The 27,601-nt window shown below is 42.3% G+C and overlaps 1 protein-coding gene across 2 annotated transcripts; it reads right to left on the bottom strand.

Annotated features, from left to right (window-relative positions):
* Window positions 1–87: 87 nt before the first annotated feature.
* On the bottom strand, window positions 88–27,146 carry UPB1 (beta-ureidopropionase 1). Of its 2 annotated transcripts, none has more exons than XM_032967758.2 (10): window positions 26,927–27,146; window positions 24,143–24,314; window positions 23,026–23,113; window positions 20,608–20,702; window positions 19,539–19,655; window positions 16,284–16,453; window positions 9,857–9,938; window positions 7,142–7,184; window positions 1,575–1,729; window positions 88–355 (listed from the first exon to the last, which is right to left on the bottom strand). In XM_032967758.2, the coding sequence occupies exons 1-10, from the start codon at window positions 27,028–27,030 to the stop codon at window positions 275–277; spliced, it is 1,107 nt and encodes a 368-aa protein (XP_032823649.1). In that variant the 5' UTR covers window positions 27,031–27,146; the 3' UTR covers window positions 88–274. The 2 variants fall into 2 exon arrangements, with proteins under 2 accessions (XP_032823649.1, XP_032823648.1); XM_032967757.2 differs by having other exon boundaries at window positions 19,539–19,700; window positions 26,927–27,145.
* Window positions 27,147–27,601: the final 455 nt, after the last annotated feature.

The raw sequence follows: 27,601 nt of genomic DNA, 5'->3' as shown, positions 1-27,601 counted from the left end.
TGTAATTGTGCTAACCTGATCTTTGCTTGACAGGCAAACCAAGTGGTTAAATACTCACAGCAGATTTTAAAAAAATGCATAGCCCACTTCACAGAAGACAATTTTATTTACACGTGTTTACAGAAATTCTCAAAATGGTAAGGATAACATTCAGTCCTTCAATCATAATTGGGCCTGGATAAGTATTTAATATTTGCGCTATTACTTCAAATAAAATGTGAAATATTTTTTCTCTGTCTTCATATTTAATTCAAGCATGGCATCTCAGTTGCCACTATTTATGGATGTCAGGTTTAAAATCGTGCTTCACGCTTCTGGCCAGCTCCTCTGCGTACATTTCATAACGGCCCGTCATCTGTCGCACACACACACACACACGCGCGTATTTACACACACAAACAGTCTTGCACATATATTTTCTGTTACAAAAAACAGTGTTAAAATCCTCTAGCATCTTAGTGCTGACAATAAGATTGTATGCGTGTAGAGTACGTGTTCAGGTGTATGCATGTTTGTGCGCATTCATATGTGTGTGTGTGAGTGTTCATGCGCATTTGTAGTTGTGGTTGTGTACGTATGTGTGGCTTTATGTGTACGTTCGAGAAAGTGTGAACATTTCCTCCGAATAGCGCCGACGTGTCTTTGGGTTGCACTGCGTGTTATGCCGGACGTGATGCCGGACGTGATGCCGATTAACATGGGCACAAAGGCACGACGCCAGATGGCTTCAAGCGCATCAGAGAATTATACAGCACAGCCGCTACGAAACCTAAGCAGTAGCATTTGCTTTGAATGTTTCCTCACTCAGTAATTAAAGAGAAAGATTTAACGCTCTGTATCATAACTGAATTAATTCTAAGCGTAACACTGTACAATTGTAAAACATATAAAACATAAAAACCACTTGGGTAATCACTTCTGGGGTAGACGAAGGACACGGTATTACCCCATCGCTCTTACTCGGCTTCACCACGGTGGGCAGGCGGCTTTGTCGCATGTACTGGCAGCTTTTCAGCAACGTAGCTTCCCATCAAACGCCAGGTATTGATTCCTTCACCCATGTGGAGGTCTCGGTCTACACGTTTCGCCTCTTCCAATCTATGTTCAATGACCATAGTGCAGGTCGAAACATTGTTTTTATTTTCTGCTTCGTCCCTCAAAATTCTCAAACTTGGAATTCATCTCCTTTTCCCAAGCTCCAATAGCTTTGCTCAATTCAATAAGCATATGAACTCAGGTCCAGTGCAACTCCAACAGCGCCGTTTGAATTGCTGTTTGTTGAGTCGGCAGTGCCGTAGCAAGGTCGGGGCAGGTGGATCAGCCACCCCGAGGGGGCCACAACGAAAATGTGAAGCCGGATTGTTGGAAACGAAGTAAGTCGCAGTAGCTGGTGACTTACATATTTGGGCGAGGCCGTGCCCATACTGCAGCAGTCAAGGGGGCGACTCGAGCATGGCACTTTGCCCCGGGCACCAAAATACAGAGCTACCGCCTTTTCTGGCCACTTGGCATATTTTTTGGCCCTTGTTTGTGCTCAGAAACCGTGATTTTTTTTTTTTTTAAAGGGCACTTACCCTGAAGCCCCAGTGGTCGGAGACCTGCCGGTTCAGGTTGAGGTCAAGCTCGGCGATGAGCAGCCCATCGTTCATGCGTCCCAGGCCCGGCGTGCGGCTCCCGTCCGGCGCTGCCACATAGCTCGAGCCGTAGAAGTGGCCGAACTCGCAGTGAGCTGCGGTGTGCGCATGTGTGCGCACAACACAATAAAGCGTTAATAATGTCTCTACGCATTTTAAGAGGGCACTGCATCGGGGATATTTGGACCATTTATATTCGATGGAGTGTTTTTAATCCAGAGGGAAACTGGAGTGCTCCGATAAAGCCCATACATATGAGGTTGACAACACTTAAAGTCCGTGCAGTGCTGACCTCTCCAGGCCACCAGTTGCACAAATTGTACACGATTCACTGACCTTGAATGACAGGAAAGCACAACCACACCAATTTAAGAGATTTGCAGCCATTTTGCACTTTATATAACATTCTGAGTCAAACATCTACTCCTACCGACTTTCAAGCATGCTGTCGAGGGGAAGCAAAGAGAGGGAGTGGATCATGGAAGACTGGGTATAGCAGAAGGATGTAACATGAACACGGATTGTCGGCAGATCGTAGGGAAGGATAGAAGAGGGGCCGGATGGTATGGAAATTAAAAACGATAGGTCCGTGCCCAGTATTTTTTTTATTTGCGAATTGATGTGGCGTCTAATGGCACACCCAGGGAATGGTAAACTGCAACAACACCAGGGGGCATCGCTGCATCTGAGAAGGAGCCTAAAATTTCAGTGGACAGATTATATTGTCAAGCGTGGATTTAAAGACAGCCATGGGCACCGTCGTTCCCATCGTTATTTCTACAAAGATGGTAAGCTCCCTTCGGCTGCACCATCTAATTTGCAGGGAAGGCCCGTTGCCATCTCATGGACACAACGATAACACATCTACTTCAGCAGGAGAGACAGCTAATAGAGGGTGATCCATTTAGATGCCCCACTGATTTCTAATATTGAAGCCCTCTTTACTGCGTACCAACAGGTAATTTAATGTTGCAATTCAACATGCATCGAGAGTGTGCTGACACTTTTTAAAACGGAGACATAGAGACACGAACACACAGACATGGAGACACAAACACATGGACACACACACATAGACAGAGATATGGAGACAAAGACAAGGGGACACTCACACAGACACGAAGACGCCCGTGCAGTGGGGCGAAGATCAAGCAAGCTCGAAAGTGTGTGCTGTCGAAAGGTTGAGAAGCACTCCTGGAAGAGTATTTTGGCCTACTCTTCCATGCCAGCCAAAAGTTATCGAAGAGGTGGAACTACCCACGTTTTACCCCACCACACGTGACCTGCCGACTGCTGGGTGGAGATAGGTGGTGGGAATTAAGAAACGTGAATTAACATGTGCTACTAGAGTACTGTAGTCACAATACTGTATTCATATTGATAAACTGCAACCAAAAATATGAATCCCTGCAGTCACAAAAGCTTTGAATCTAAATACTGCAATGTGTTGCATTGCAATAAATGTAGTCGCTCATCAAGCTATGGATTGACAAACAGACTAGTTCATGGCCATGCCATTAGAATGTGGAATTTCTGTCTGTGCGGATGACCATTGCCCTCTTTCTGTTTCAAGGCGGCAGGCACTTTGAATTGAATATTTAAATCGCATGCACGCATACACATAAAATATTTTTACACATCAACCGTGCATATATTCATCAGATTCAATGTATTTATATTCATTACACGTTCAATATTAATTAAATACATTAATATATCCAGGAAATTCATTACTCTCTATGGTACTGAATATACTATTATACAGTGAGCGGTATTTTGATCCGTACATAGGAGAGGAGCAGTGACACGTACTGCACTATACTCCTGATAACCTGAGTTTGATTCCTGGGCCATGGCTAACACAAGCAGGGAGTAATATCTCAACCTTTCCTAAGCCCCCCACCAACCCTTCACCAAGCATCACTGACCAGCGTGCTGAACCTTGGTCATACACCCCTTGATCAACATGGTGTAAGGAGGCCTTCATCCAGCAGTGGAATGACTAAGAGTTGTAAATTACTATACAGAATGGCTTTATTATTATTCATACACTGTTGCTTTCCTCTACGGTTTTTATTGATAGGGTTAACTTGGATTAAGGTTCGATTTAGGTATACCATATTTAATTTACACGCCACGCCGATCACAATTTGCACTTTTTTACATCTTCTGTAGTCATCAGGGTACTCCGTCTTAAAACGAATCAGTGGGCCCAGGTGCAGGGAGTTCAGTTATGTCACCCGCTCGCTATGTCCCATCCCCAAATGAGTAACAAACTTGCAACTTATCCCTCAACCCTACATCCAAGATGCATTAAACACTTTTTTTATACAATAACACATCTAGTGTACGTAATTATATTTTTATTTATTTAATGTCACCATGCTGGTAAACACCGCAACAACTAAGTAAATAGGATGGTTTATTAAGTAAAAACATAACGAAGGTTGGATTTGAACCCGTGACCTTATGACTGCTACCGCCCCCTTGTGGCGAGGGTTGTAATACATTTATATATTTAAAATAAATCTAATTTATATTCTTGGTTCTTTCAGTAAAGTCACGTAGAAGGGAAATAATAAAATAATGCAAATAAATAATAAAATTCTCACGACGTTTCGATTGCAACACAAGCAATCATCAAAAAACCACAGCAAGAACATTTTCTTGCTGTGGTTTTCACACCTGATGCTGATTGCTTGTGTTGCAATCTAAACGTCGTGATAATTTAATAGTTTAATTTGTATTATTTTATTATTTCCCTTCTACGTGACTTTACCAAAAGAACCAAGAATATGAATCCCTGCAGTCACGAAAGCTTTAAATCGAAATTCTAATTTAATTAAAAGTTAAAAAGAGGGCTCTATAGGCCTTGACGGTACTGAATTAAGCTCCAAGCTCCAGTCAGTGATAGCTTCTCCACTAATTATTTCTAATTAGCTGCGCAAGTTAGAAATAACCGGCGTTTCCGGGCTAATTAACTGCTACCTGTCCCGCGGCCCAAAACTTTTAATGATGTGTTTATACAATTATACATCTAGTTATTTTTTTTTAGCATTTCTATTTCATATTATCACGCTGTTAAACACTCCAACCGATTACTAAACAAATAGGATTAAGTGAAAAAATAATAAGTTATAACGGAGGTGGGATTTGAACCCACGACCTCCTGACTGCCGCCGCCTTGTGGCGAGGACTGATTATTGCACCCAGCGCTTATTGTGAGCCCCGCAGCATCTTCACAGTACAGGATTACTGTAATATTTAAATTAACTTACATTTCATATGTGGAGACTTATACATGACATAGCATGTGATACTGTAACGTACCTGTGTTTGTATATCATATTAAAGCTTTGGCAGAGTAACTGTGAAACTAACAAACTCTCTGACAACGGTGTGGGAGTTGTCATAATTGTGAATGTTCTGGTTAATATTTGTATAACTTACTGTAAACACAACAACAAATGCCACCCGCCACGGATGTTATCCATGACCAGGAATAAAACTCGGGTCGCTGAGTTAATGGCGCAGCGAATTAACCGTTGTACCACCGCTCTTCAACAGCCAATGACTCGCACGTTTAGGATACTTTGACATCGTTTTCACAACAATCATTTAAAAATTCAACGCTCTGTATTTTCTACAATCTTACTCAATCATCCAGATGTTTCAGCAATGTAATGACAACCCCAAGTTTCTGTGAGAATATAAAAATGCCTGAATGCTTTTAACGCGTCCGTGCTTGGCATTAGCCAGGCAAGAGCCCCAGAGAGACATGCCCCTGTCTCTCGCACGAGAATGTCCTCCGCTCATGCAAACCGCTCATCTTTTCTCTTTCCTGTCGTCCAAGCCTTCGACTCCCCTCTCTTCGATTTAAAGCTTTCGTGACTGCAAGGATTCATCTTCTTTGGTTCTTTCGGTAAAATCACGTAGAATGAGAATAAAATAATAAATTGATAAAATAAAATAACAATAATATTCTCACGACGTTTCGGCCACAACACAAGCGGCCTTCATGATGAAATAATAAATTGATAAAATAAAATAACACAATAAAATTCTCACGACGTTTCGGCCACAACACAAGCGGCCTTCATCATCATGAACACAAGCGGCCTTCATGATGATGATGAAGGCCGCTTGTGTTGTGGCCGAAACGTCGTGAGAATTTTATTGTGTTATTTTATTTTATCAATTTATTATTTTATTCTCATTCTACGTGACTTTACCGAAAGAACCAAAGAAGATGAATCCCCTCTCTTCCTCCGTGAACTCTCACCGTGGTCATGCTTTGGTGCTCTCTGTCAGGCCAAGTCGTCCCTTGAAAAATAGCTTCTTAGCTCTACGGGGCTCTACTCGGGAAATACATTTATAATGAATAATAATTAATAACAATTTACATTTGCAAGGCGTATTTCATCCAAGGATCCCATGGGGGCGGACGCCAAAGAAACGCTGAGAACAATTACGTGGATTGTGTAACACTGAAGGGTACATATTGAATTGTTAATGAGTTCCCAACTATTTACAGGATGCAATGCAGTTGCTTATTGACGCTGCCGATGAGACTGTGTGTCGTAGCCGGTCCAGAGTTTGATTGTCTTGAACAATGCTGCTGAAATCATGCACTCTGAGAAAGCATTGTGGTTGACGAGACATGTAACATAATATTTTTATATATCTACTGTGTTTATGTTTGTATGAGGATATTTATTGTCTGATTGTTAATGTTGATGCTTCAGTAGTGTATGAGACTGTACGATACATATAGAAGCTTTTAATACAATTTTTTTCATTGTCCACCGATTATTTTAGTCGAGTATCTATAAATGGATCGCCCGATATTCGTGGCGTCCTTGTGACAATTTTCCTGCAGTTTCTGAGTCGTGTCACTAGAGGGGGTTATGGGGCCTCTGGAGGGAGTCTAAGACCATCAGGGCACTCCCAAGCAAAGACACAAGCAAATAAATTATACTAAGGGCATAAACTATCATAGCATGAATTAAAAGCATATTTAAAAAAAAAAAATCAAACGCAGGTTTCTTTTCAACTCGACAGCCATTTAGTCTGCAAGCATGTAAGCCCAGGGTTAATATTTGACAGAATTAGTGAGTAAAGGAATTAATCAACGAAATGCTTAATTTTTATTTTTATTTTAGACAATGCTGAATGAGTGGATGACACTCAAGAAGCCTATCAAATGACTTCTCACTGAAGACCAAAGCAATGAATGAGACAACATTAATGAATCTGACTGACTTAATTAGCAACGTGAGTGGAGACTGCCGTGCGCACACCACGCCTCCCCGCACTCCGTGTCACAACGGTGACTTTACACTTTCATCATCGCAAATCGCAGTCAACACGTGGCCCCATGATAACTGCTTTGCTTTAATTGTATTACACCGCCGTAGTGCACCGCACATGCAAGCATTGTAACACACATTTCAATCGATGACATGTGAACATTGAATTATTGATTATTGCGATTGTAAAGTGCATACCTTCCTTTCCATCTCCAGATGTGAAGGCATTTGGAAAGCACTCCTGAAAAAGACGATAATAATTAGCCAATCTAACAGGTGGGGGGCGAAAAAAATATGGTGAAATAAGGTGACCGTGTATTTATGTTCTGCGTAGTGTATTTATTTTAAACACCATGAGTAAAAACGTTTACAGTTAATCGACAATTTGGTTTCCAAACATGCGAAGTTGAAGTCACCTATAAAACAATGCAATCCAATGTCAGTATATTACAGATTTATTTGAAAATCTTTGTCTTAAATATTATACGACTGGAAAGAGTGTTATGTGTGGTGGTTAATATAATTACATGATTATTTAATTATGAAATGCCTCTGTTCATAATAATTCCATTTTTTAAAACACGTAGGCTTTTTCGGGTGCACGTCACAAAGTTGCCATTGTACTCACGCGATCTGACCTAAATGTAGATTACGAATCGTAGCATCGGTCGCGAAAGCCAACGTACTAGATATACATTCAGGGTGATTTGGTCGTGGCCAAATAAAAATACATGACAACTACCAAAGTGTGGATTGTGCTCATTTATATAACACAATAAAGCAGATTTTCGTCGTTTGTATTTCGTTAAGAGCTCAGGAGTATGTAGAGACATTTTTTGTTCACTCAACACGAAAAATATTTTTTACATTAAACAAAAATATGCTGACGTGTACCGTGGTAGAAACATTATTCACGTAGGATTTTTACTTAACGTTTGTATGTATGTTTTGTTCATTCTAATTCTCAAACACTTTTTTGGTCTAACTAAAATAATACATGACTTTTGGTTAGATAAGCCAAATTAAATGCACGTAGGGGGAAAGTACAACTCCTTATGTGCACATACCATCAACTTCAACCTCTACGACGGCAATTTCTAAGCACGGTTTTTTTAATTTACAGAAAAAAACGCAATTGCATATTTTTTTTCCAGAAGGAAGATCCATCGTTAAAAAAAAAAAAAACCTGGACCTCCCAATGAAGCCACAGCAGAAATTCCGGGCCCACTCAATGATCCACTAAACAATGTTACATTCAATTAATCTGATTTACGTTATAAAACGAGGACGCTTTAAAGTCAGTTTGCGAATCAGATTGGATCAATTTAATAATGAATGTGTATCAACAATAATCATAATCCAATCTGGAAACTACAATTACAGGAAATGCTACGAGACAACATAAGCCCAACATGATTTTTTCTCTCTTTATCTGCAATACGCTACAGAGTAAAATTAAACTAAGCATTTTTTTCTTCTTCTATTAAGCACTGTAGAAGCAGGCTCTGTCGTGCAGTGACTGCATAATACTTAAAAGGGCAAGGATTTGCATTTGTCAGGCATCTGAATGTCCAAGCAACTCCACGCGCCTTACATCACATTTCATGTCAACCATTATGAATCCCCGTTGCAGTCTAGACAAGGGGACCCCCATTGACAGCTGTCCCAGTGTGGTACAACGTGTACACGGCACCCAGCTGCACATGTGCATTAATCTGCCAGTAGGGAAGATGTTGCCATGTGATTTTTTTGCCAATTTAGTAATTTGCAAATATTAAAAAAAAATTGGACCATGATGCCAGCTCTTTTTCGAATGACATCAAGGAATATTTACTATCCACTGTGAAGCAGATAGCACGTATTAATGGCTAATACACCCACAGTATTAATCATGGAGGCCACCGGGCTCGAACTGCGAACCTCTGCAAACAAGTAGCAAACGGGCTAACGCCATATCAGCAACCGAAACACCAATTTCGCTCAGCAGTGGCTACAATGCAACACAATTAACATCACACTAAATTAAGCACACAAACCAAACTAAATATGGACATGGGTTGAAAGACAACCTTACCCTATGACCGAGGCATTTTTTCCCCCAATTATATTTTGTGTTGTTGTCAAGGCTTGAAACGAATGTATTTCTAATTGGCTCTCTGCAGCGGCTAGCATTGTATCATCACCCTGTCAAGAGATCAGACCGGGAATATGACATTACTAATTTTCTGGAGTCACTTCAAGAGGCTTCTACATCCACATGTTTCAAGGCTTTCCACAGTGTTCGCCACATGTCGCAGAGCTAATATGATGGGGATTTTTTGCGTGCAAGATATTGGTGGCTGGACTGAGACAATTAGCTCGCTACAAGCTGAGAACCAGGGTCAATCTTGGGCAGCTGGAACACAGACTAGACCTCAAGAGCTTAGCTGTGCCCACGCCGCCCTCTGAGCCACACGGCCACCTTGACCAAAGCATCATTGTAACTCCAGTACGATGTTGCTTTCGTAGGTAGAGGTTGGAATGATAATTGCTTGATGGTGAGGTGGGTCCGGGGTGGGGGGGGCAGATGGGGGCGCATGAGGAAATAATGACATAGTTGATCATGTAATGGCAGCAGAGCGCATCTCTGCGTCTTCCAAAATTGACAAACGTGTCGAAATTACTTGGCTAGCAATCAATGAACGTTTAACCACTTCCAAAAAAATATAATTTTATTTAAAGCCCAGCCAAGGCAGCCCCACACACACACCGTGCTGCGTCTATCTCTCGCCATTGTGAATTTCCGCATGGAAATGGGAACCGCAAAGCCAACGCTGGTGGACGTCAGCTCAGCTGTGACCTCTGAATCCTTTAAATCCAGAATAGGCCTGTAAATTTCAGCACCCCGGGCGTCCTGGAGTCTAGCAGGCTCACCGTTCCGACGCGGTTGATGGCGCAGGTGAAGTAGTGGTTGGCGATGGCAGCGTTCCTTGCCTCGATGGCCCACAGCGGCTCACTGTGGAGATTCAAATGCAGTGATTCAATACGTGTTTTGCTTTGGCGTGGAAACCCCATAAATCCGTCAGAGATACCACGTAGGATGATGTCTATAGTGGTACAAATGTAGTGCAGCAGTGCACAGATTCAGAGAGCACACTGAGATTACGCTTTTTAAAATACAGTAATACAAAATTACATTATATAGGCAGCGTTTTGGGAAAGTTTAAGTCAAGATCTGCTTTGCCCAAAATGTTGTCATCCACTTTTCCTTTTTATGGCAGTGTTATACACTAATATATTGAGGTTGTGTAATATGTGATTTGTGCTCCACTGCCAAGGTAGAATCAACACTTTTTTGGGTACATTATATATTGTGGAGTGATACTATATTATATACTCTAATAAACTAAAAAGTGATGTACAGCCCCTTTTGTCATTCCACTGCTGGATCAGAATCAGAATATTTATTTAAACTGGAGGAATCTGACGCGCTATAAAGCTCTTTTTCACTGATGTTCAGTTGGATGGGTAAGATAATTACAACAACAAACAATACAAACACGTGATAGGAGTGCCTCCCCATGCCACGTCATCATGAGGGATGTTTGACCATACTTCATCACGCTGGGCAGTGCGGGTTAGTGAAGAGGTGGAAGCCCTGGTGTTGATATCACCCGCCACTGATATTAGCCGTGGCCCGGAATGAAACTCAGCTTGCCAGGTTCATAGCCCAGTACACTAACTGGTGTGCCAGCGCTCTAATACAAAATTAAGATGCCAGAATTATTGAAGCTCCGTTGATTCATCTTTCCTTGAACACTAAAGGTCAGGCTGATATTTCCCTAACCTGCAACAGATTTTAAGGGCAACTGCAGAGTCGAAAAGATGAATGGCCCAACCTTACAGACCACCATTCATCTCCACTCTCACAACAAACAAGGGTTTATGGAAAGGGGTCTTACGGATTAAACCATTAAAATGAAACATCAGAGCCCTGTGATAAAAACACATTTTTTTGGATCCATGCACTTTTCATGTTTGTTTGGAAGGAAAAATAATTTCTCATTTCACAGCGGCGTTCCAGTCGAATCACTACTTCATTCTCTGGCCATACGCGGAGATTTGAACAAGAACACTTTGCAGCACTGGCAGCGCACGATGTCAGCCGCCACTCCGATTAACGCGCTCGGCCATGCGCAGTGCGTCCCCTGAACGAGGCACGTGAGCTCGGCCGCCCCAAATCCATCATCTCGAATGTCACCCGATGAGCGACACCAACGCAACAGCAGGCGATCGTCATTGAACACGTTAATTTCATGGATTGAAATGCCTTTGTCTCGAGATGCTATTACGGTGCCTTTCTTGGTCGTGTTTGTGCAGCAGTCGTACAATACTGCTAAGTAACAACGTAAGAATGTGTTTGTAATAAATGGGAACTGGAACTGTAGCTTTGAATTGTGAGACAAGTCAGCTGCGTATACATCACAGTGGAAATGGACACACGGTGTTTCTCACTCGATTAAATTGTAATGTCCTTAAACCCGTATTAAATTAGTTTCATTATCTTTCTTGAATGGAAATCTGGGTAACCATAACTGCAAGTGGACAACATGAAAATATACAGTAATTCATTTAAATAGATGCAAGTCAAAGGGTGCAGCGGTGGTGCAGTGGTTAGCACACTGCACTACGAACTCAGCGAACAGAGTTCAATTCCCGACCACGGCTAACACCACTGGAGTGGCGAAATATATCCTGCCCCTTCACCCCCATCGCTTGGCCAACACATAATGACCACCGCAGTGAAGCATGGCCACTCAACCCCCATAACCGAATTGGTTTGGGGAGGGCTGTATTCAGCAAGGCCTTGACAAATAGGGCTGTACATTGGTCATGAAATAGGCAAGTAAAGATGGAGGCAAGTTTCAGGTTAATGATGTCAACACACATCGAACCAGCCTCATTTGTGTCCACACGTACAAGTCTTCATACCTCCATCACTTGTATGCAAGCGCAGTGTGTCAATGGATTTACTGGCTTGCACTGAGGGTCTTAAAATGACACATTGACTTTCTGCCACTCGTGATTGATCATTATGTCAGACGAGTTAAAAAAAAACCCCCGCTGATCTATCTTGGTTTAAAAAAAAAATCCAAGGCCCCCTTTTTTTTAGTGAGAGAGGTAAGGTACGAGCTAGGAAGGTCTAATGCAGTGCATCTGATGAAACTCCATCATCACCCACGGCTTATCTGTCTGACATCACCTCCGGCACGTGCCTCAATTCTTCACTTACCAACGGGGTTATGTTGTTTGTATTATTATCTCACTGTAAATCCTTTGTAACAGTGAGTGCATCAGAAACATGATATGCCGCATAAATGCAGCCTGGAACCTACACGTTATTAGATCGCCGTACGTGCTCATTTTTTTACCGCGATGAAATGTGCAGCACACAATAATCATCAAGCGGTTTCGTTTAAAATCACAGGCCTAGTGTAGGAGATGTATACTCGGTGGCATTAATACGAACGCTGTAATTATAAACGCAGTGAAACGTAGGCGTTCGTGTGACTCTCAACGTGACAGTTGCTTTATATATTTTATTATTTTATTGTTTCCCTTCAACGTGACTTTACCGAAAGAGCTAAGCATATGTGACAGTTGCTGTTCGTGTGGGGCTGTGAGAGCGCGAGGTTGCCAGTAGATGGCAGTAAACCGCCGGGTGCGGTCCACAGATAGATTTGCTCTTCTCACTGGATTCCTGTCTGTCTGTGGATTATGAATCGAGATCGAAAACGCATTTCCTGAGAAGGGCTTTTGGTGTTAGGTTTGTAGTCCTTCCCCCGCACCACCGATTAGAACAGTTAGCTGCGTACGGTGCGAAAGAATCTCGATTTAAAGCTTTCGTGACTGCAAGGATTCATCTTCTTTGGTTCTTTCGGTAAAGTCACGTAGAATGGGAATAAAATAATAAATTGATAAAATAAAATAACACAATAAAATTCTCACGACGTTTCGGCCACAACACAAGTGGCCTTCATCAGGTGAGGGGACGAGACTGTCTGGAGGACAGGTGCAAAAGAAGTTCAACGTACAAACGTGGCATTTTGAATGTGTGGGTTTTTTTTTTCCACGTACCCCTATTTTCTCCCACGTAATACCAAACACTCATCAATGTAATGGCCAAATATTCTAACATCGGACCGTCCTGAGATTCATCCAGCAGTGGCTCCATCGTGGCCAATGATGAATTAGAATTGCGGTATTGTGTAAGGAAAGCATTGCAAATTAAAGTAAAGGCTTAAACAGAAGCAGTGGAACATTTAACATTTTTAGCTCGAACCCCATCGATGTGCTGCAAAAGGCATTTAAGTCAAGCAGTTTTAGTCTGTGTTTTAGACATGACATCTTCATTGAAGTTAAATAGTCCATAAACCTATTTAATAATTTCAAGCAGAAAATAAAAGTTGCAAGCATTTTGTATCATTCCAACAAAACGACGGTTAGCGTGCATTTTGTGAAGCTTTACTATGGGTGGAAACGTACAGTATATGATTATCAATGACGATCATGATGACAGGCACAAACTTACTCCTCCTCCATGCCCGGTTGGTAACTAATACGCTGTGACCTTATTTGACATCAACGATGCTTATTTATCACATGCCCTGAACATACAACCGCAGCAGCTTTCAACACGCATAAATATAATTATAAACAAAAGTTTTAGTCAAACAACGCTGACTTTTCCACAAGTAGGATAAACTTGGCAGACGACCGTACACATCTTTTCGAACATTCTCTCAGTCTGCACTGGATGGGTTTCAGAACAACACCCACACATGCTTGGTCATCAGGAAAGTTAAGTTGTCACGAGGGCAGCCTAGTAAAATAGACACTGTGTGTGTATATATTATACACATACAGTGATTGTTCCAACCGTATTGATTTGTGTGAATAGTACCACGTCGAGGATTGGAGAGAGAACGTTGACCGTAAAGACTGAGCAATGAAATCAACTCGTGTGCAGGTGCCACGTGGATTTGTTTTATTTGCAAAACCGTGAAATATGGTGACGGCTTGGGAAGGCCTTCTTCATCCAGCAGTGAATTGATCACGGTTGATGATGCATTTATTTACTGTGTATATATTTATACCAGGTATTGGCTGTAAAGTTTATCTTTGAGTGTGTTTTTTAAACATACATGCGTTTTCACATCAAGTTATACGTATGTTATTTTTTTACCGTAACTGAATTCAGGGCTGACATTAGATGATGGCATTACAAACCCAACTGGACAGAACTATTTAAGTTAATCCATACTCTGTAACAGGGCTATATATATATAAAAAGAGAGTCTGACATTGACAGTAATTAAATTAGAAAGCCAAAAACTCTCAGGTCACTTTATATAATTCTGTAAGAAAGTCATTTTTAAAATGGAATACCACACAGCATGTGAGTAGCTGAGGAAAAAAAAAACCCCAACATGAAGTGGTTTGGTTCACAAGGAAAGATGAAGTGCATGTTACCAGAAAAAAAAACACAAGGGACAGGAATAGATGGAGATCCAAGACTGTTGATGCCCAGTTCAGGGATAACAAATTTTGATTGCTGCTAGGTGGTGGCCTTATGACTCGGAGGTTAGACACACTGAGCCAGCACCGCCGATATTTTGGATTCAAAAATTAGTGAGATGTTGCAATAAGATCAATGTGCATTCGACGTTCGAGTTACGATTCTCAGTGTAATACATATCAAAAAAAAAGGAAATGGAATAACGCGATGGGTTTATTATTCGAAAAAGAGTGCTCCAACAGCATTTTGCCGGACCACTGGAACTGCTTCACGATTTCTATGTTCATCTATATATCTAAATCATCTTAAGCCTCCCGTAAATTTGCGTGACCTCTGTGGTCACCCCCACTCTGAATCCCTCCCCTCCTCCCGCCCACTGTGAGAACAGACGCTGCTCAGAGCGGCAACGCCGAGGCCCTTGGTCCCGTTTGGTCCCGTTTCTCTGTTCCCTTTCCGTAAGATGTCCTCTTATTTTCCATTTATTTCTCTCATCTCGTTCCTTTCCTGTTCATTTTCTATAAATGACATCCTTGACTCTACTTCCCCCCCCCCCCTTCCCACCTTTCCAGTGGTGTGCACCACCGGCACAGCATTTGCTTGTCCGTTTCCATTTCCCAACACGACTAACTTTCTTCCAAACTGTGGTCTCAGCAGCTGAGACATTTCCCCGAGTCCTGTCACTGACCGAACTTCCAGAGGCCAACCAACAAAATCTGGGGGGGAGGCAAACAGAGAGAGTCAATCGACTGCCCGATTGTTGTGCCTTGTATTTCTGCCGTGGTTAAATATGTACACTACCTTAGGATCAAACATCTGGTGTTTAAGCCACCGGTGCCTGGATGATTTAAGAAAGCAATTTATCTTCAAAGGAATGCAGGCTCCGTGTTAAATGACAAAGACTCTATGTTGGTTTTTCCACCATAACTTGCCAGGATACAGTATACTCGTATAGTTGCTGCACTGCAACAAAGGTCATGAAAATTACTTCCGTAAGAGAAGTACTTTAAAGCAACAGCACCATCTTAAAGTAAGTTACATTTACCAAAAACAAAGGTGCTGCGAATATGTATTTTATTATAATTATTTAATTTAACCCAACTTTATCCTTTATAGTGCCATCGGCGTCATGTCACGAGACACAGCAGTGCAACTCTTCATGCTGAAGAACTGCCCACGGAGGTGGATATCGGTTACCTCCAAGATCCCTTAAAGTGGCCCGGTTCACTCAGTAGGGAGCAGCACTTTTCCACCCGCTCTGCCACACGAGAGTAACTTTTGTCGCGAAACAGTCAAATCGATGTTTTGACTCTCAGAGCTGGGATTTAACCGAGTTAAGTACGGGATGACATTTAATACGATGGCTATTTTGGCCAGGCATTAGTGATCAGGCTGAGTATTTAGCTGCTATGAATTTGCACGTGTTAAGGCACTTCGTTGAGTTATCATTTGTGGCCAGGTCGTTTCAGAATAAGAGCTATAAAGCTGAGTGGGCCTTACCTGGTAAAATAAAAAATAGTTTAGTATAGTTTTTAGTTTGCTGACTACACTTAAGAACCCTGTTTAATCACAGGCAGCTACCTGGATTCAAGCTCAGGATCCCAGTAGTGCCAGCTAAGTGCTCTAACCTCTGAACCACGAGATCACATCAATTTAAAAAAAAACGTTTAAAAACGAATTTGCTCCATCATTCATGAAATGCTGGAGTCAATAACGCATGCACGCGCTTCTTCTTGGCTCAATGTGGCCAGGTTGGTGGTGTTAAAGGTCAGCTCTTGAGCTCACCTCAGCCCACCGATGGTGGCGGAGGGGTTGAAGACGATCTCGGCACCGTTCTCTGCGTACATGAGCCAGTTGAGTGGGTGATGGCGGCCGTAGCAGATGTTGATGGCGATGCGTCCGAACTGTGTTTGGAACACGCGGTGGCCCGTGTTCCCCTCCATGTAGTATGTCGACTTTGGCCGGCACGACCACCACCACCACCACCACGCAAGGGAAAGAGGTTAGAAAAGGAGATGCTCAGATCCTTTTTGTAAGCCAGGAGAGAACCCACTGGGACTAAAAGTCTCGTTTATATATTCTTGGTTCTTTTGGTAAAGTCACGTAGAAGGGAAATAATAAAGTAATAAAAACTAAACAATATAATAAAATTCTCACGACGTTTCGGCCACAACGCAAGCAGCCGTTGTGGCCGAAACGCCGTGAGAATTTTATGATATTATGTTTTATTTGTATTATTTTTATTTTCCCTTCTACGTGACTTTACCAAAAGAACCAAGAATATGAATCCCTGCAGTCACGAAAGCTTTAAATCTCGTTTATATGTTTTGAGTTTTCTTTTTTACCAGTTTATATATATTTTTTAAAATTGGTATCACGTCATGGGGATGAAGAATCTATTCGAAAATCCCACACAGTAGAATGCCCTCTGTGTTAGAAATGACCCACCATGTCATATTTTCACAAAACTTCTGCAAAATGCTTCGTGACCTTTTTATGCTTTACAAAATAAACACAGTAGAGGGCGTGTGAAACCGATGTCTTTAATTTTCAGAGACGGAATTTAGCCAATCAAGTGCAAAAAAACAACTTTAATATGGAGGGTGTTTTTTTGTGTGTGCAATCGCTTCTGATTGGGTTGGGACCATCAATTTGAGAACGGTTTAAACACAGGCAGCTGCCTGGATTCGAACCAAAGATCTCCACTAAATTTCTATATTCCAAGCGAAACCTGGATCATGAAATCAGTAAAGTACACATTGTCGGATAAACAGCGCACGGTCAAAATATGAAACTTAAAATAATCTTAAAACGAATCATTACATAATGTAAAAACATGAAGCAGTATAAAGTTTAATAAAGTATTAAAGCTTTCGTGACTGCATAAAATTACTCTGGTTTTTTCGGTAAAGTCACGTATGTAGAAATACAATAAAATTATATTAAAACAAAAAACAATCACGATGTTTCGATCACAACGCAAGCGATCTTCATCAGGTGTCAAGAACAAATCACGGAGGTAAATACAACAAAAAGATGAGAGACGAGAATTCAACAAACCTGAAAAAACATTATGTGAAGCACATCCAGTCAGGCCAACAACACAGTTAGACACTTCCTGGCGGGCCACGAATTTCAGAAGAGTGTTAAATTTCGTGTTCAACCTTTGGATTGCACATACCAGCATAGATAGAATGAAAAATACGAGGTACACGGTCAGTAGAAATGCATATACAAGTCCACCAAGAGGTAAGGAGGGAGGGAATACGGACAGGGAGGCAGAGAGAGAGGGGGCAGCTCAAAAAAGGACCACCTCTTGTAAATACAAAACGGCAGCTCAAAAAATGACCACCTCTTGTAAATGCAAAACGGCAGCTCAAAAAAGGGCACATCTTACACATAATTACAATGGTAACTTCCCCGTAGAAGTGTGGTAATAAAATATTAAAGCTTTCGTGATTGTTTTTTGTTTTAATATAATTTGATTGTATTTCTACATACGTGACTTTACCGAAAAAACCAATGAGTAATTTTAAGCAGACACGAAAGCTTTAATACTTTATTATTACACTTCTACGGGGAAGTTACCATTGCAATTATGTGTAAGATGTGCCCTTTTTTGAGCTGCCGTTTTGTATTTACAAGAGGTGGTCATTTTTTGAGCTGCCCCCTCTCTCTCTCTGCCTCCCTGTCTGTCTTTCCTCCCTCCTTACCTCTTGGTGGACTTGTATATGTATTTCTACTGACCGTGTACCTCGTATTTTTCATTCTATATATGCTGGTATGTGCAATCCAAAGGTTGAACACGAAATTTAACACTCTTCTGAAATTCGTGGTCCGCCAGGAAGTGACTGTGTTGTTGGCCTGACTGGATGTGCTTCACATAATGTTTTTTCAGGTTTGTTGAATTCTCGTCTCTCATCTTTTTGTTGTATTTACCTCCGTGATTTGTTCTTGACACCTGATGAAGATCGCTTGCGTTGTGATCGAAACGTCGTGATTGTTTTTTGTTTTAATATAATTTTATTGTATTTCTACATACGTGACTTTACCGAAAAAAACAATGAGTATAAAGTTTGATTTTTTTGTTATATTTCAGCGAGCTCATTTTTAATAGCAATTACCAACTAATTTATACAATTTCCCATAAAAAGCTACTGCAAGGGAATATTTTTTTTAATGAAACAGACATGCCAATGCTGTTCTATAAAGATAAGTATCTTGGTAGAAATAACAATTTTCAATTTTAGCCATTAAACGTGGGCGCGTCTTAAATTGCAACGGCGTAATCGTCCAAAACGATGATATCCGTGAGCATTTGTAACAGGCCGATGATAACGCCGATTATGGATCCTCATCAGCTCACTGCAACATATATCCCAAAGAGTCAGTCTCTATGCTCAAGCTATGAGGACTGCTCGTGATCACCGGTGACACTAAGCCACCGGTGCGATGTAACAATCCGCTTAGCAGCTGTACACGAGCGGATTTCATCGCGCCAGCTCCGATTTGTAGACAGATTCCACACATGGATAGATCACGAGGGATTTAGTTTTAGGCTATGACAAGGCATATATGTTCTCTAAGCCACGCACTTGTCTTTCCATCTCTCAAGTGCAATTCCCGTCAATAGGCTGGGGTCTATGTAAGCACGATTCTGCGAGTGCTTGTTCGAGCAAACGTCGCCATTCTGTACTTGGGATGATGCTGAGATGCCACCTGGGTGTATCCGCTATATACTTGGAATCCAAGTTATAGACATCATAACTACTATTAACAAAAGCAAGCGGTGCTTGAACAGGAAAGGTCACTGGCAGGAACGATGACCAGTGGCCAAGATTGACAATGGCATGGCAGCTAAAGGAGGGAACACGCCCAAGAGGCATGACATCTACTTGTACGTAGTTTTTTTTTTAAGATAGACGTTTGCATTGCAAAACCAAGACGGATGACGAGGGCTTTGGGAAGCCTTCATCCGGCAGTGGACAGATCACGGCTGACGACGATGAATCAAAAGGCATCGTATTCTGCAGGTGTTACCTCGTTGAAGTCGCCGACACGAGGGATGTGGTTCTTGCGGGTCTTGCCAAGCACGGCGCCAGAGTTTGAGATGACCACGGCCGTATTCCAGATCGTGTCGCGGTGCACTTCATCTCTCTCCAGGATGGGAGACACCACCACCACATTGTATCGACGTGCCAGCTGTGACATGATGCATGAGTGTGGCGCAAGGATTTGGAGGGAAAAGCCAGGATTTTTTTTCACAGGCATTGCAAAATTACAAAAACGATGCATCTATCTCAAAGACAGCACGCTGCACGAATGGCCAAGTTGATTTTCTCGACACGAAAGGATTTTCCGATGTGAAATAACAAATGGATAGGCTTTGTTGTGTACGATTTGTTAGACATTCTTCCACATTCAGTATAATCAGCATGAAGTAAAAGTAGTCTGAATATACTCGGAGACAAACACATGATCACGTTGTACCCTAAACCTCACTTTGGTTCCCAGAATACCTTGTATTATATATGATAAATTATTTAAAGTCACTCAGGAAAAAAAAAATTAACTCATGAACAGTACAACGGCTATATTCTCCAACAGATGCACTTAAACGTCAATTCCACGAGAAAACTTTTTCCAACTCTAAAAACTGCAAGAAAGAATACGAGGTATTACATTACAGCCCTTAGTCCATTCACGAATGATTCAAGGCAATACCACGCCGCGTCGATCATGCGTGTTGTTTGACCATATTTCACCATGCTGGTCAGGGCAGCTTTCTGAAAGATGGGGCCCATCACTTACCACTGATGCTAGCGGTGGCTGAAAATCAAACTCAGGGTTTATAGTGCTCTGCGCTAACCACTGCACCATCGCTCCACCCAGCAGCAAAAAGAAATGATACTGAAATAGTAGAATTTCATCATGTGATCTTTGTTTATACTAGGGGGCAATTAATTGGCCGTTATTACATGCTCCAGAGAAATGTTTGTCAATTGGTGAGCGTTCCATCCACCAATAAAGGGTATCGATACTTAAACGTTAGAAGTTCTTCGTGCAAGCAGTGCGCTGAAGACACGCACACACTGTTCATGAGGTGTACCTCCTGGCAGAAGAGGGTGGTTGGTCCATCCTCGGCAGACTCGGCAAATTCAGTCCAAGGTAACCGCTCCCGTGTGCAAAACGCAAATGGCATGGCTGGAAAAAAAACATCAAAAAACAAGGATCACCTGTGCGCCCTTTAACAGACCGTTGGGGCACGTGCTGTTTATGAGAGGCTATGAAGGCCGCAATGGCGGGGGTGCTGTGGCCGACACCACACCCAATCGCCTCTCTTTCCGCAGTGTTAATTTAAGGCTGAGTTGACATTCCGGAAGCCCATAACCAGTTCAGATATTCAACTCTGATGTTACATGTGGCCAGGACTGAACTCGGGCCACCAATTTCACAGCACCTCCGATTAGCACGGTTGGCTACGTACGGTGCGAAAGAAGTTCAACATGAATATATACATTGCACAGTGCACTAAGCGATAAACTATCACTCTTCACAAAAAAACATCACACAGGCAGATAGCCACTTATTATTTTCAGTGCAGGGATGGAGAACCTTTTCCTCAAGGATGGCCAAAAAGGAAATTAAAATATCTCGTGCATGCAACACGCATACACAGTTCGGTGACTTTCTGTCACTGCATTTGTAACTGACAGAAGTGGCTGTGAACTCTGATTAGAAAGTGTTGTTGCCTGGCTGAATACATTCACCTCTAGTACCTGATTCGTGTGGATAACTGCTTGAAGTAATGGATAATTATCAACCGCGGGCTCTCCAATGTGATATTTTGTGTCCGCACTACGGGGAAATGTACTTTCACATATTTCCAACTACAGATACATTTTCAACACATGACACAGTGAAATCAAATTGTTTAATTATCAATGCTGGAATTTAACCAACTTAAGTGAAAAATGTAATTTCATTGGTTTTTTTTTGGTGTACGTGCTGTCATTGATGACCAGACTGAGACCATCAACCCTTTTACTATTGAGAACCCAGTTTAATCACTGATGGCAACCTGGATTTGAACCCATAATCTCATCAGTGGCAGCTAAGTGCTCTGACCCCTGAGCCTCCCAGCCATCTCAATAACGAATTACATTTCCTGGCAGCATGGCATATAGTGCTCATAATTCAGAGGAAAATTGTACACCACATCATGAAAAGTTGTATGATGATTTAGAAATGCAATGATATGCTGCTTGCAATCTGAAAGCATTCGTTTATGTCTACAAGTAGCATGTGGACAACTAATTTAACATTCTCTGTAAAGGTGGCACGATACTCAGAAAAACCTCAGATATTCCAGCCTAGCTGGTTATTACTCATCAAAGGCCTGAAACGTTCGGATGAAATAAGCCATAGAAACCAACATTAAACTGGGAGGTCATAGCACCAAGCCCTCCTGGCCACTCACTCTGAAAATGTAATGGCCAAGCTGCCTGATTTACTGCAGCAGAAGCCACTGGGAGCCATGATGAATATGCATGGCTCCCAAGTTATTGGATGGAAAGCCCCCAATTTATATGAATCCAATGATTGACATAGCTAACTTGAAGCAGGTCACCACTTTCCGCTGCCAATCGGTGCGTAAAATTGCTTTCCGTCCGCCAGTACAGATAGGGCGGCTCATTCGCTCGTTGCAGTGCAATCTCTGGCCTTAACCCTGCCAAAAAAGACTCACCTTTACCCTCAACCTCTGCCCTTGAGGCAGAATTGGTACCCTGACTTGGAGAACTGAGGAGAATCCATCAAAAGGTTTGCCAAATGAAAATGAATGTAGATCTCACACATTCTTACGTCTCAATGAAAGGAAACATGCATTCTTCAAGTACCGTGATTGGTCACACCCAATGTGAACATTCTCTTCGCCGAAATAAGATGCGCAAAAGTATTGGTTTCGCAAATAAGCAAGATTCAACATACTACAATCATGAACTAGTGCCCAAAACTTAACCCTAATCTTAAGACTTGATTCTGAAATGATTATCCATATACCTATGCTTATAATTTAAATTTTTAATGTACCTCACATTTCCAGTATCAACAGAAGATCATACGCATACGACTCACCAGAATCCATAACATTTACTCTACACCAGGGTTGGGAGAACCTACGTCCAATAGCCACATCAGGCCTACCACTTCAAAACGGCATGCAAACGATAGTTATCCATTGCTACAATTGCCTTAGCCGCACTGTTTCTCACTTTAGCGCCTGAATGCAAGAATAATTATGAACTAATATTATTATTCGTGTAAGCATCAGATGACGCCAAAGTGTCTGTTAATGCGAGGCCTGCCAAAGACATCGAAAACTCCTGTTCGACACTCAGTAAAGAAAATATCTTACACCCCTGCTCTAAACCCCGTGGAAAGGAGTTGGACTTCACACGACCGTAAGCGGTGCATCGGTAACGTCATGTCACGTTGCGCGGCGAGTGATTCTGCCTGCGTGTCTCACTCCAGGCCTCCTGGAAGCAAACGATGTTCACCCCACAGAGGGCAGCCGTCTCCACCATGCTCGCAAGACGCTTGTGCAATGCGGACACCTGCCAAGCACACGCGGCACCCCCGCCAGGTACAGCAAGCACCCGAAAGGTCAACTCAATCCCACATTCAGACCCCTTATACAATTTACAATGCGATTTGTAGTTAAACAGCATCTACATTCAATCACATATCTAGCGCTGTGCAATACAGGGGGAGGTGTGCGTCACGGCGGCCTCCATCGTCTTTTGTTCAAGCGAACGTTGGATGGTGGTCATCTCTTATTTGTAATCCTAAGCCAGTGGTGGAAATTTAAAATACCAACAGATGAATCTATTCATCAATTAAAAAATATATTCTTACATTCACCATGCATCCACACGAGAATCACTTATGTTCGACTCATAGTTGATGTATGTAATGGGTTTCGCGTTACCCTGTAGTCATTAGACGCCACTACTTTTACCACAATGTAAACAAATAATTCATTCTCAAATTAAATCACGGCCCCAAATCGGAACATTTCATTGAATCGTAAGGGGTCACATCTGCCAGTCACCGAATCGGTTAAAAAATAAAACGTAACACATGGGTTTGTCGCATTAACTGAGGGAGCTTTCACCTCACGACATGACTTTACAGTGCAACTGGCCCAACAACATCATGGAGGCATCCTGGAAATGCATATCTCTTTTCCACTGACACATCTGAGCCGAGCCAGTGCAAATTTGCCATGCCAAGTCAGAACCAATCAGTTATACACTGGCCTTACGCAACATCTGAATCTCGCTCGGGGCCAAGCCGGGCCAGGGGTGAGGGGAATAGCCCATTCATTGCGTGTAACGTCAAGTCAGTACACTGACGACACAGTATCTTCTTGAGTCTTGACATAGTCATTGCACGTGACGTCGACGGCATGGCTCGGCTTCTGCGGTGGAAAAACCTGGCGCTTCCTGACTCACGCCTGGCTGGCTTAGCAAGGCCCCCAGCGTGGCTCGGTTGTACTATGGAAAAAGAGGTATCACAGTTAAAATTGGCTGCTGCTGCTGCTGCTGCTGTTGTGGTCATCGTGTGAGTTGGGATCGTTATGCCTGCTGAGCCACGGGTGCCGTTGTGGGCTCCACGATGCGGTTCTGCATCAGCCCGACGCGCACGAGACGGGGGGGCCGCAGCTGCTCTGGGGCGGCGCCGATGGTGAAGGCTCGCAGCTCGAAGCCTCCCACCTCCGCCAGGCGCAGCGCTGCAACCGGAACATCTAGAGGCCTGGGTTGGATGCAGCGCAGAGGTGGAGAGCGAGATCCGTTTAAGAACATGCAGCTCTCGAAAGCTTCCGTGACACGTTGTTCAATTTCAACCCGTAAGAAAGAGGTCGATCAGAGAACATGCCCGAGTTAAAGACATTTATACAAACCGTAAAAAAAAAGTAAGTGGGCTTGCACACGCGATTAGGAAGGGACAAAGTCTGGTGGTCACAACTAACGGCGGAGAGGCAGCCAAAGGAGGAATGCACCCCTGAGGATTGCCATCAAGGACAGGAAGCAATGAGATTGGCTCGTGTGCAGATGCTCTATGGATTTTTGCATTGCATGACCGTAATGGATGGTGGTGCCTTGGGGGAGGCATTCATTCCGCTGCAGATAGAGCATGGCTGATAATAGTTGCAAGGCGGATAAGGGGTAAGAGTACTTGGCCGGACCAGTAATGTTGACCACTAACGACTTGTAAAAAAACCCTCAAATTAACTTTGATTTTCACGTAATTTTGCTACGTTTGAGCTCTGATAATTAAATAAACACTGGGTTTACTGACGTATAAGACAAATATTTATCTGTCGCAAGGCACTTGGGAAAGTATTAAGATGACAAAGTCACTCAAATCTGTGCGAGAGTTCTGAATTCTTAGTCTCGTGACATGATGCTGAAAACACAGCTGCAAAAAAGCTTGATAAAAGGGAAAAAAATATATAAACATATATTTTACAAACCACGTAACTGGATGAGCAGGGGAAAAAAGACTTGTCGGTATAAATTTTTATTTAAAGCTTTCGTGACTGCAGGGATTCATATTCTTGGTTTATTCGGTAAAGTCTCGTAGAAGGGAAACAATAAAATAATACAAACATAAAGCAATAAAATATATTTTTTTATTATTTTATTGTTTCCCTTCTACGTGACTTTACCAAAAGAACGAAGATTATACTTGTCGGTATATTATGCGTTATTTGCTTATAAATGTGTTTATAATTTACTGCACTGCCTTGTAACGTGGCGCTGTAGTAGAGGGTCTGACTCACAGATTTGAGGTGAGTGCGAGTTAAATTTACATCGGTAGACGATTCAGCCCATCATCCCTACAGAGTCAATAATACCGTATCACTTCGTGGTAAAACAGAGCTCCTGTAAGAACAATCCCTGCGATAGATATGTGGACTATACACCACTGGCTCCGGATCGCTAATAATAATGAGCACTGCGCAATGTTCATTTGGACATTAACAAGCTTCGATCATAAATGTGCCTCTGGTTCCTGAAAATAAATGAAAACATATCCACTCCATTCAGCGTAGTTAAAAATTGTCTACGGTTACATCGACATGATTGAGCGTGTCTCTAAAATAAGCAAAAGAGAAGAAAATAATTCTTATCAAACTGGCCTTTGGTTTGCCAGTTAATGTTTGACAACACAATGGCTATCTTCACTGCTGACCAGCAAAAATGACAGAAACAAGGATTAGAAAAATGTTCTGCTTAGAAATAATGAATAGATGTAATAAAATCAATCACGTGCAATGCAGTGCGACAGTGGTTTGCGCACCGCATTATGAACCTGGCAACCAGCGTTTGAACCCAGCCCTGGCGAACATCAGTGGCAAGTAATACTTGAGATAGTCGTGGGCCCCCACCCCATTCACCAACCTGGACTGACAAGCAATGGTAAAGTATGGTCCTACAACCCCTATTACAGATAACTTGTGGAGAGGCCTTCATCCAGCAGTTTATTAACAAAGAGCTGTAACATTATTATTATTACTACTACTACGTAATACACAAACACAGATATTCTGGGAGGGTTGTTCTCGACAGCGTGCAGAACAAGGAGCAACCTCTCCTTTCGTACAGTCACTGATTGACGGACTGTCCATGACTTAACCCGTTGGCAATACATTGCAAGGGAGATGTGTGTGAACATTGTTAAGATGGCCCTGTTAAATTTGCAATGTTTTTAAAATGTAGAATATGCTTTTTTTGGGGCAATAAGCCCATCATCTCTCCTGGGTATATCAATCATGTCGTGGTAAGTCGATCTTGGCCATCCTATAGATAAGCTTGTTTCCTCTCGTAGGAATGTGGAAATTACATCAATAACGAAAGAATGCCCTTTATTTACCCAGAAAAGTCGTGCTGCCAATTCCAACATTAAGCTACCTCGCGAGTTCGTCTGCGGGTGTGCAATTCGCTTTAACGTGCAACTCGCTTTAACGTGCAACAAATTATACGCGACTGCCATTGCAATAAAACAAATTCCACAAGTTTACGGTCTGAGTGTGGGGATTTGTTAAACTTGAAACCAACTGCACTCAAAGCGTCAACATACATAAACTCTCAAAACAAGTCAAAAGTGGTTTCCTGCTCACGTGCGCATCGAGGCGGATATTCATCCCCCTGTGTACAGCCCGGAGCCAGCGATGGACATTCCACACTATTATGACCGTGCATGTATCTCTCTCTCACTCAAGAGAGACGTGCACGAGAGAGAGAATGAAAAAAACCCACCGCAGCCATCAACAAACGCTGAACCGCGCGTGCTTCGAAAAGAACGTGCGTATGTTGGCGATTGTGCGAACAGCGAACATCTCTCCTCATCTCCAAACTCACTTCGGTCGTCTCCCGTACAGGATCCGATTCACTTCTGCCAGCTCCTGGGCAGGAATGTACTTTTCCAGCGTCTCGTCCAAGCTCTTGATCGCCGCGTCCGCCATTAACAGCTAAAAAAAAGCCACGATCCTTTTTTTCCAACTCAAGATTTCACAGAGCGCATAAGCGCTGTCCTAAATATAACCCCGATAGCCAAACGTGCCTTAGGGGCTGTCCATAAATGACGTCACACGATTTTGGACGATTTTTGACCCCCCCCTCCCCTCGTCACACGGCGTCAAAAAAGTCAGACCTCCCCCCCTCAAATATGACGTCACAAAGCTCTGCCCCCCCCCCCCAAAAAAATATATAAAACATGCTTCAAATCGCTTTAAATTATTGTCATTGTAGTGCGTATTTAATGTGCCGCTGTACTCTGATGTTGTAGGAGAAAACATTTATTAAAAATTTTGATGTAAAACTTTCGTGACTGCAGGGATTCATATTCTTGGTTCTTTCGGTAAAGTCACGTAGAATGGAAACAAAAAAATAATAATTAATAAATAAATAATAAACTTATAAAACAATAACATTCTCACGACGTTTCGACTTCAACACAAGCAATCATCATCACACCTGATGATGTTGCAGTCGAAACGTCGTGATAATTTTATTGTTTTATATTTTTATTATTTT

The sequence above is a fragment of the Petromyzon marinus genome, chromosome 38 (genome assembly GCF_048934315.1).
Source record: "Petromyzon marinus isolate PM22_M1 ecotype Great Lakes invasive population chromosome 38, UKy_Petmar_22M1.pri1.0, whole genome shotgun sequence".
NCBI lineage: Eukaryota > Metazoa > Chordata > Hyperoartia > Petromyzontiformes > Petromyzontidae > Petromyzon > Petromyzon marinus.
The sequence above is the reverse complement of the archived record's forward strand: the minus strand, read 5'-3'. Positions and strand labels throughout refer to the sequence as shown.

What these genes read in the sequence shown, in the direction of transcription:
- UPB1 (XM_032967757.2), bottom strand. Translation starts at nt 27,030, where the DNA reads ATGGCGGACGCGGCGATCAAGAGCTTGGACGAGACGCTGGAAAAGTAC. An exon ending in CTGTACGGGAGACGACCGAA is followed by an intron (nt 24,315 to 26,926) that starts GTGAGTTTGGAG and finishes CATCCAACCCAG; the next exon opens with GCCTCTAGATGTTCCGGTTG. An exon ending in CCACCCTCTTCTGCCAGGAG is followed by an intron (nt 19,701 to 20,607) that starts GTACACCTCATG and finishes ATCATGTCACAG; the next exon opens with CTGGCACGTCGATACAATGT.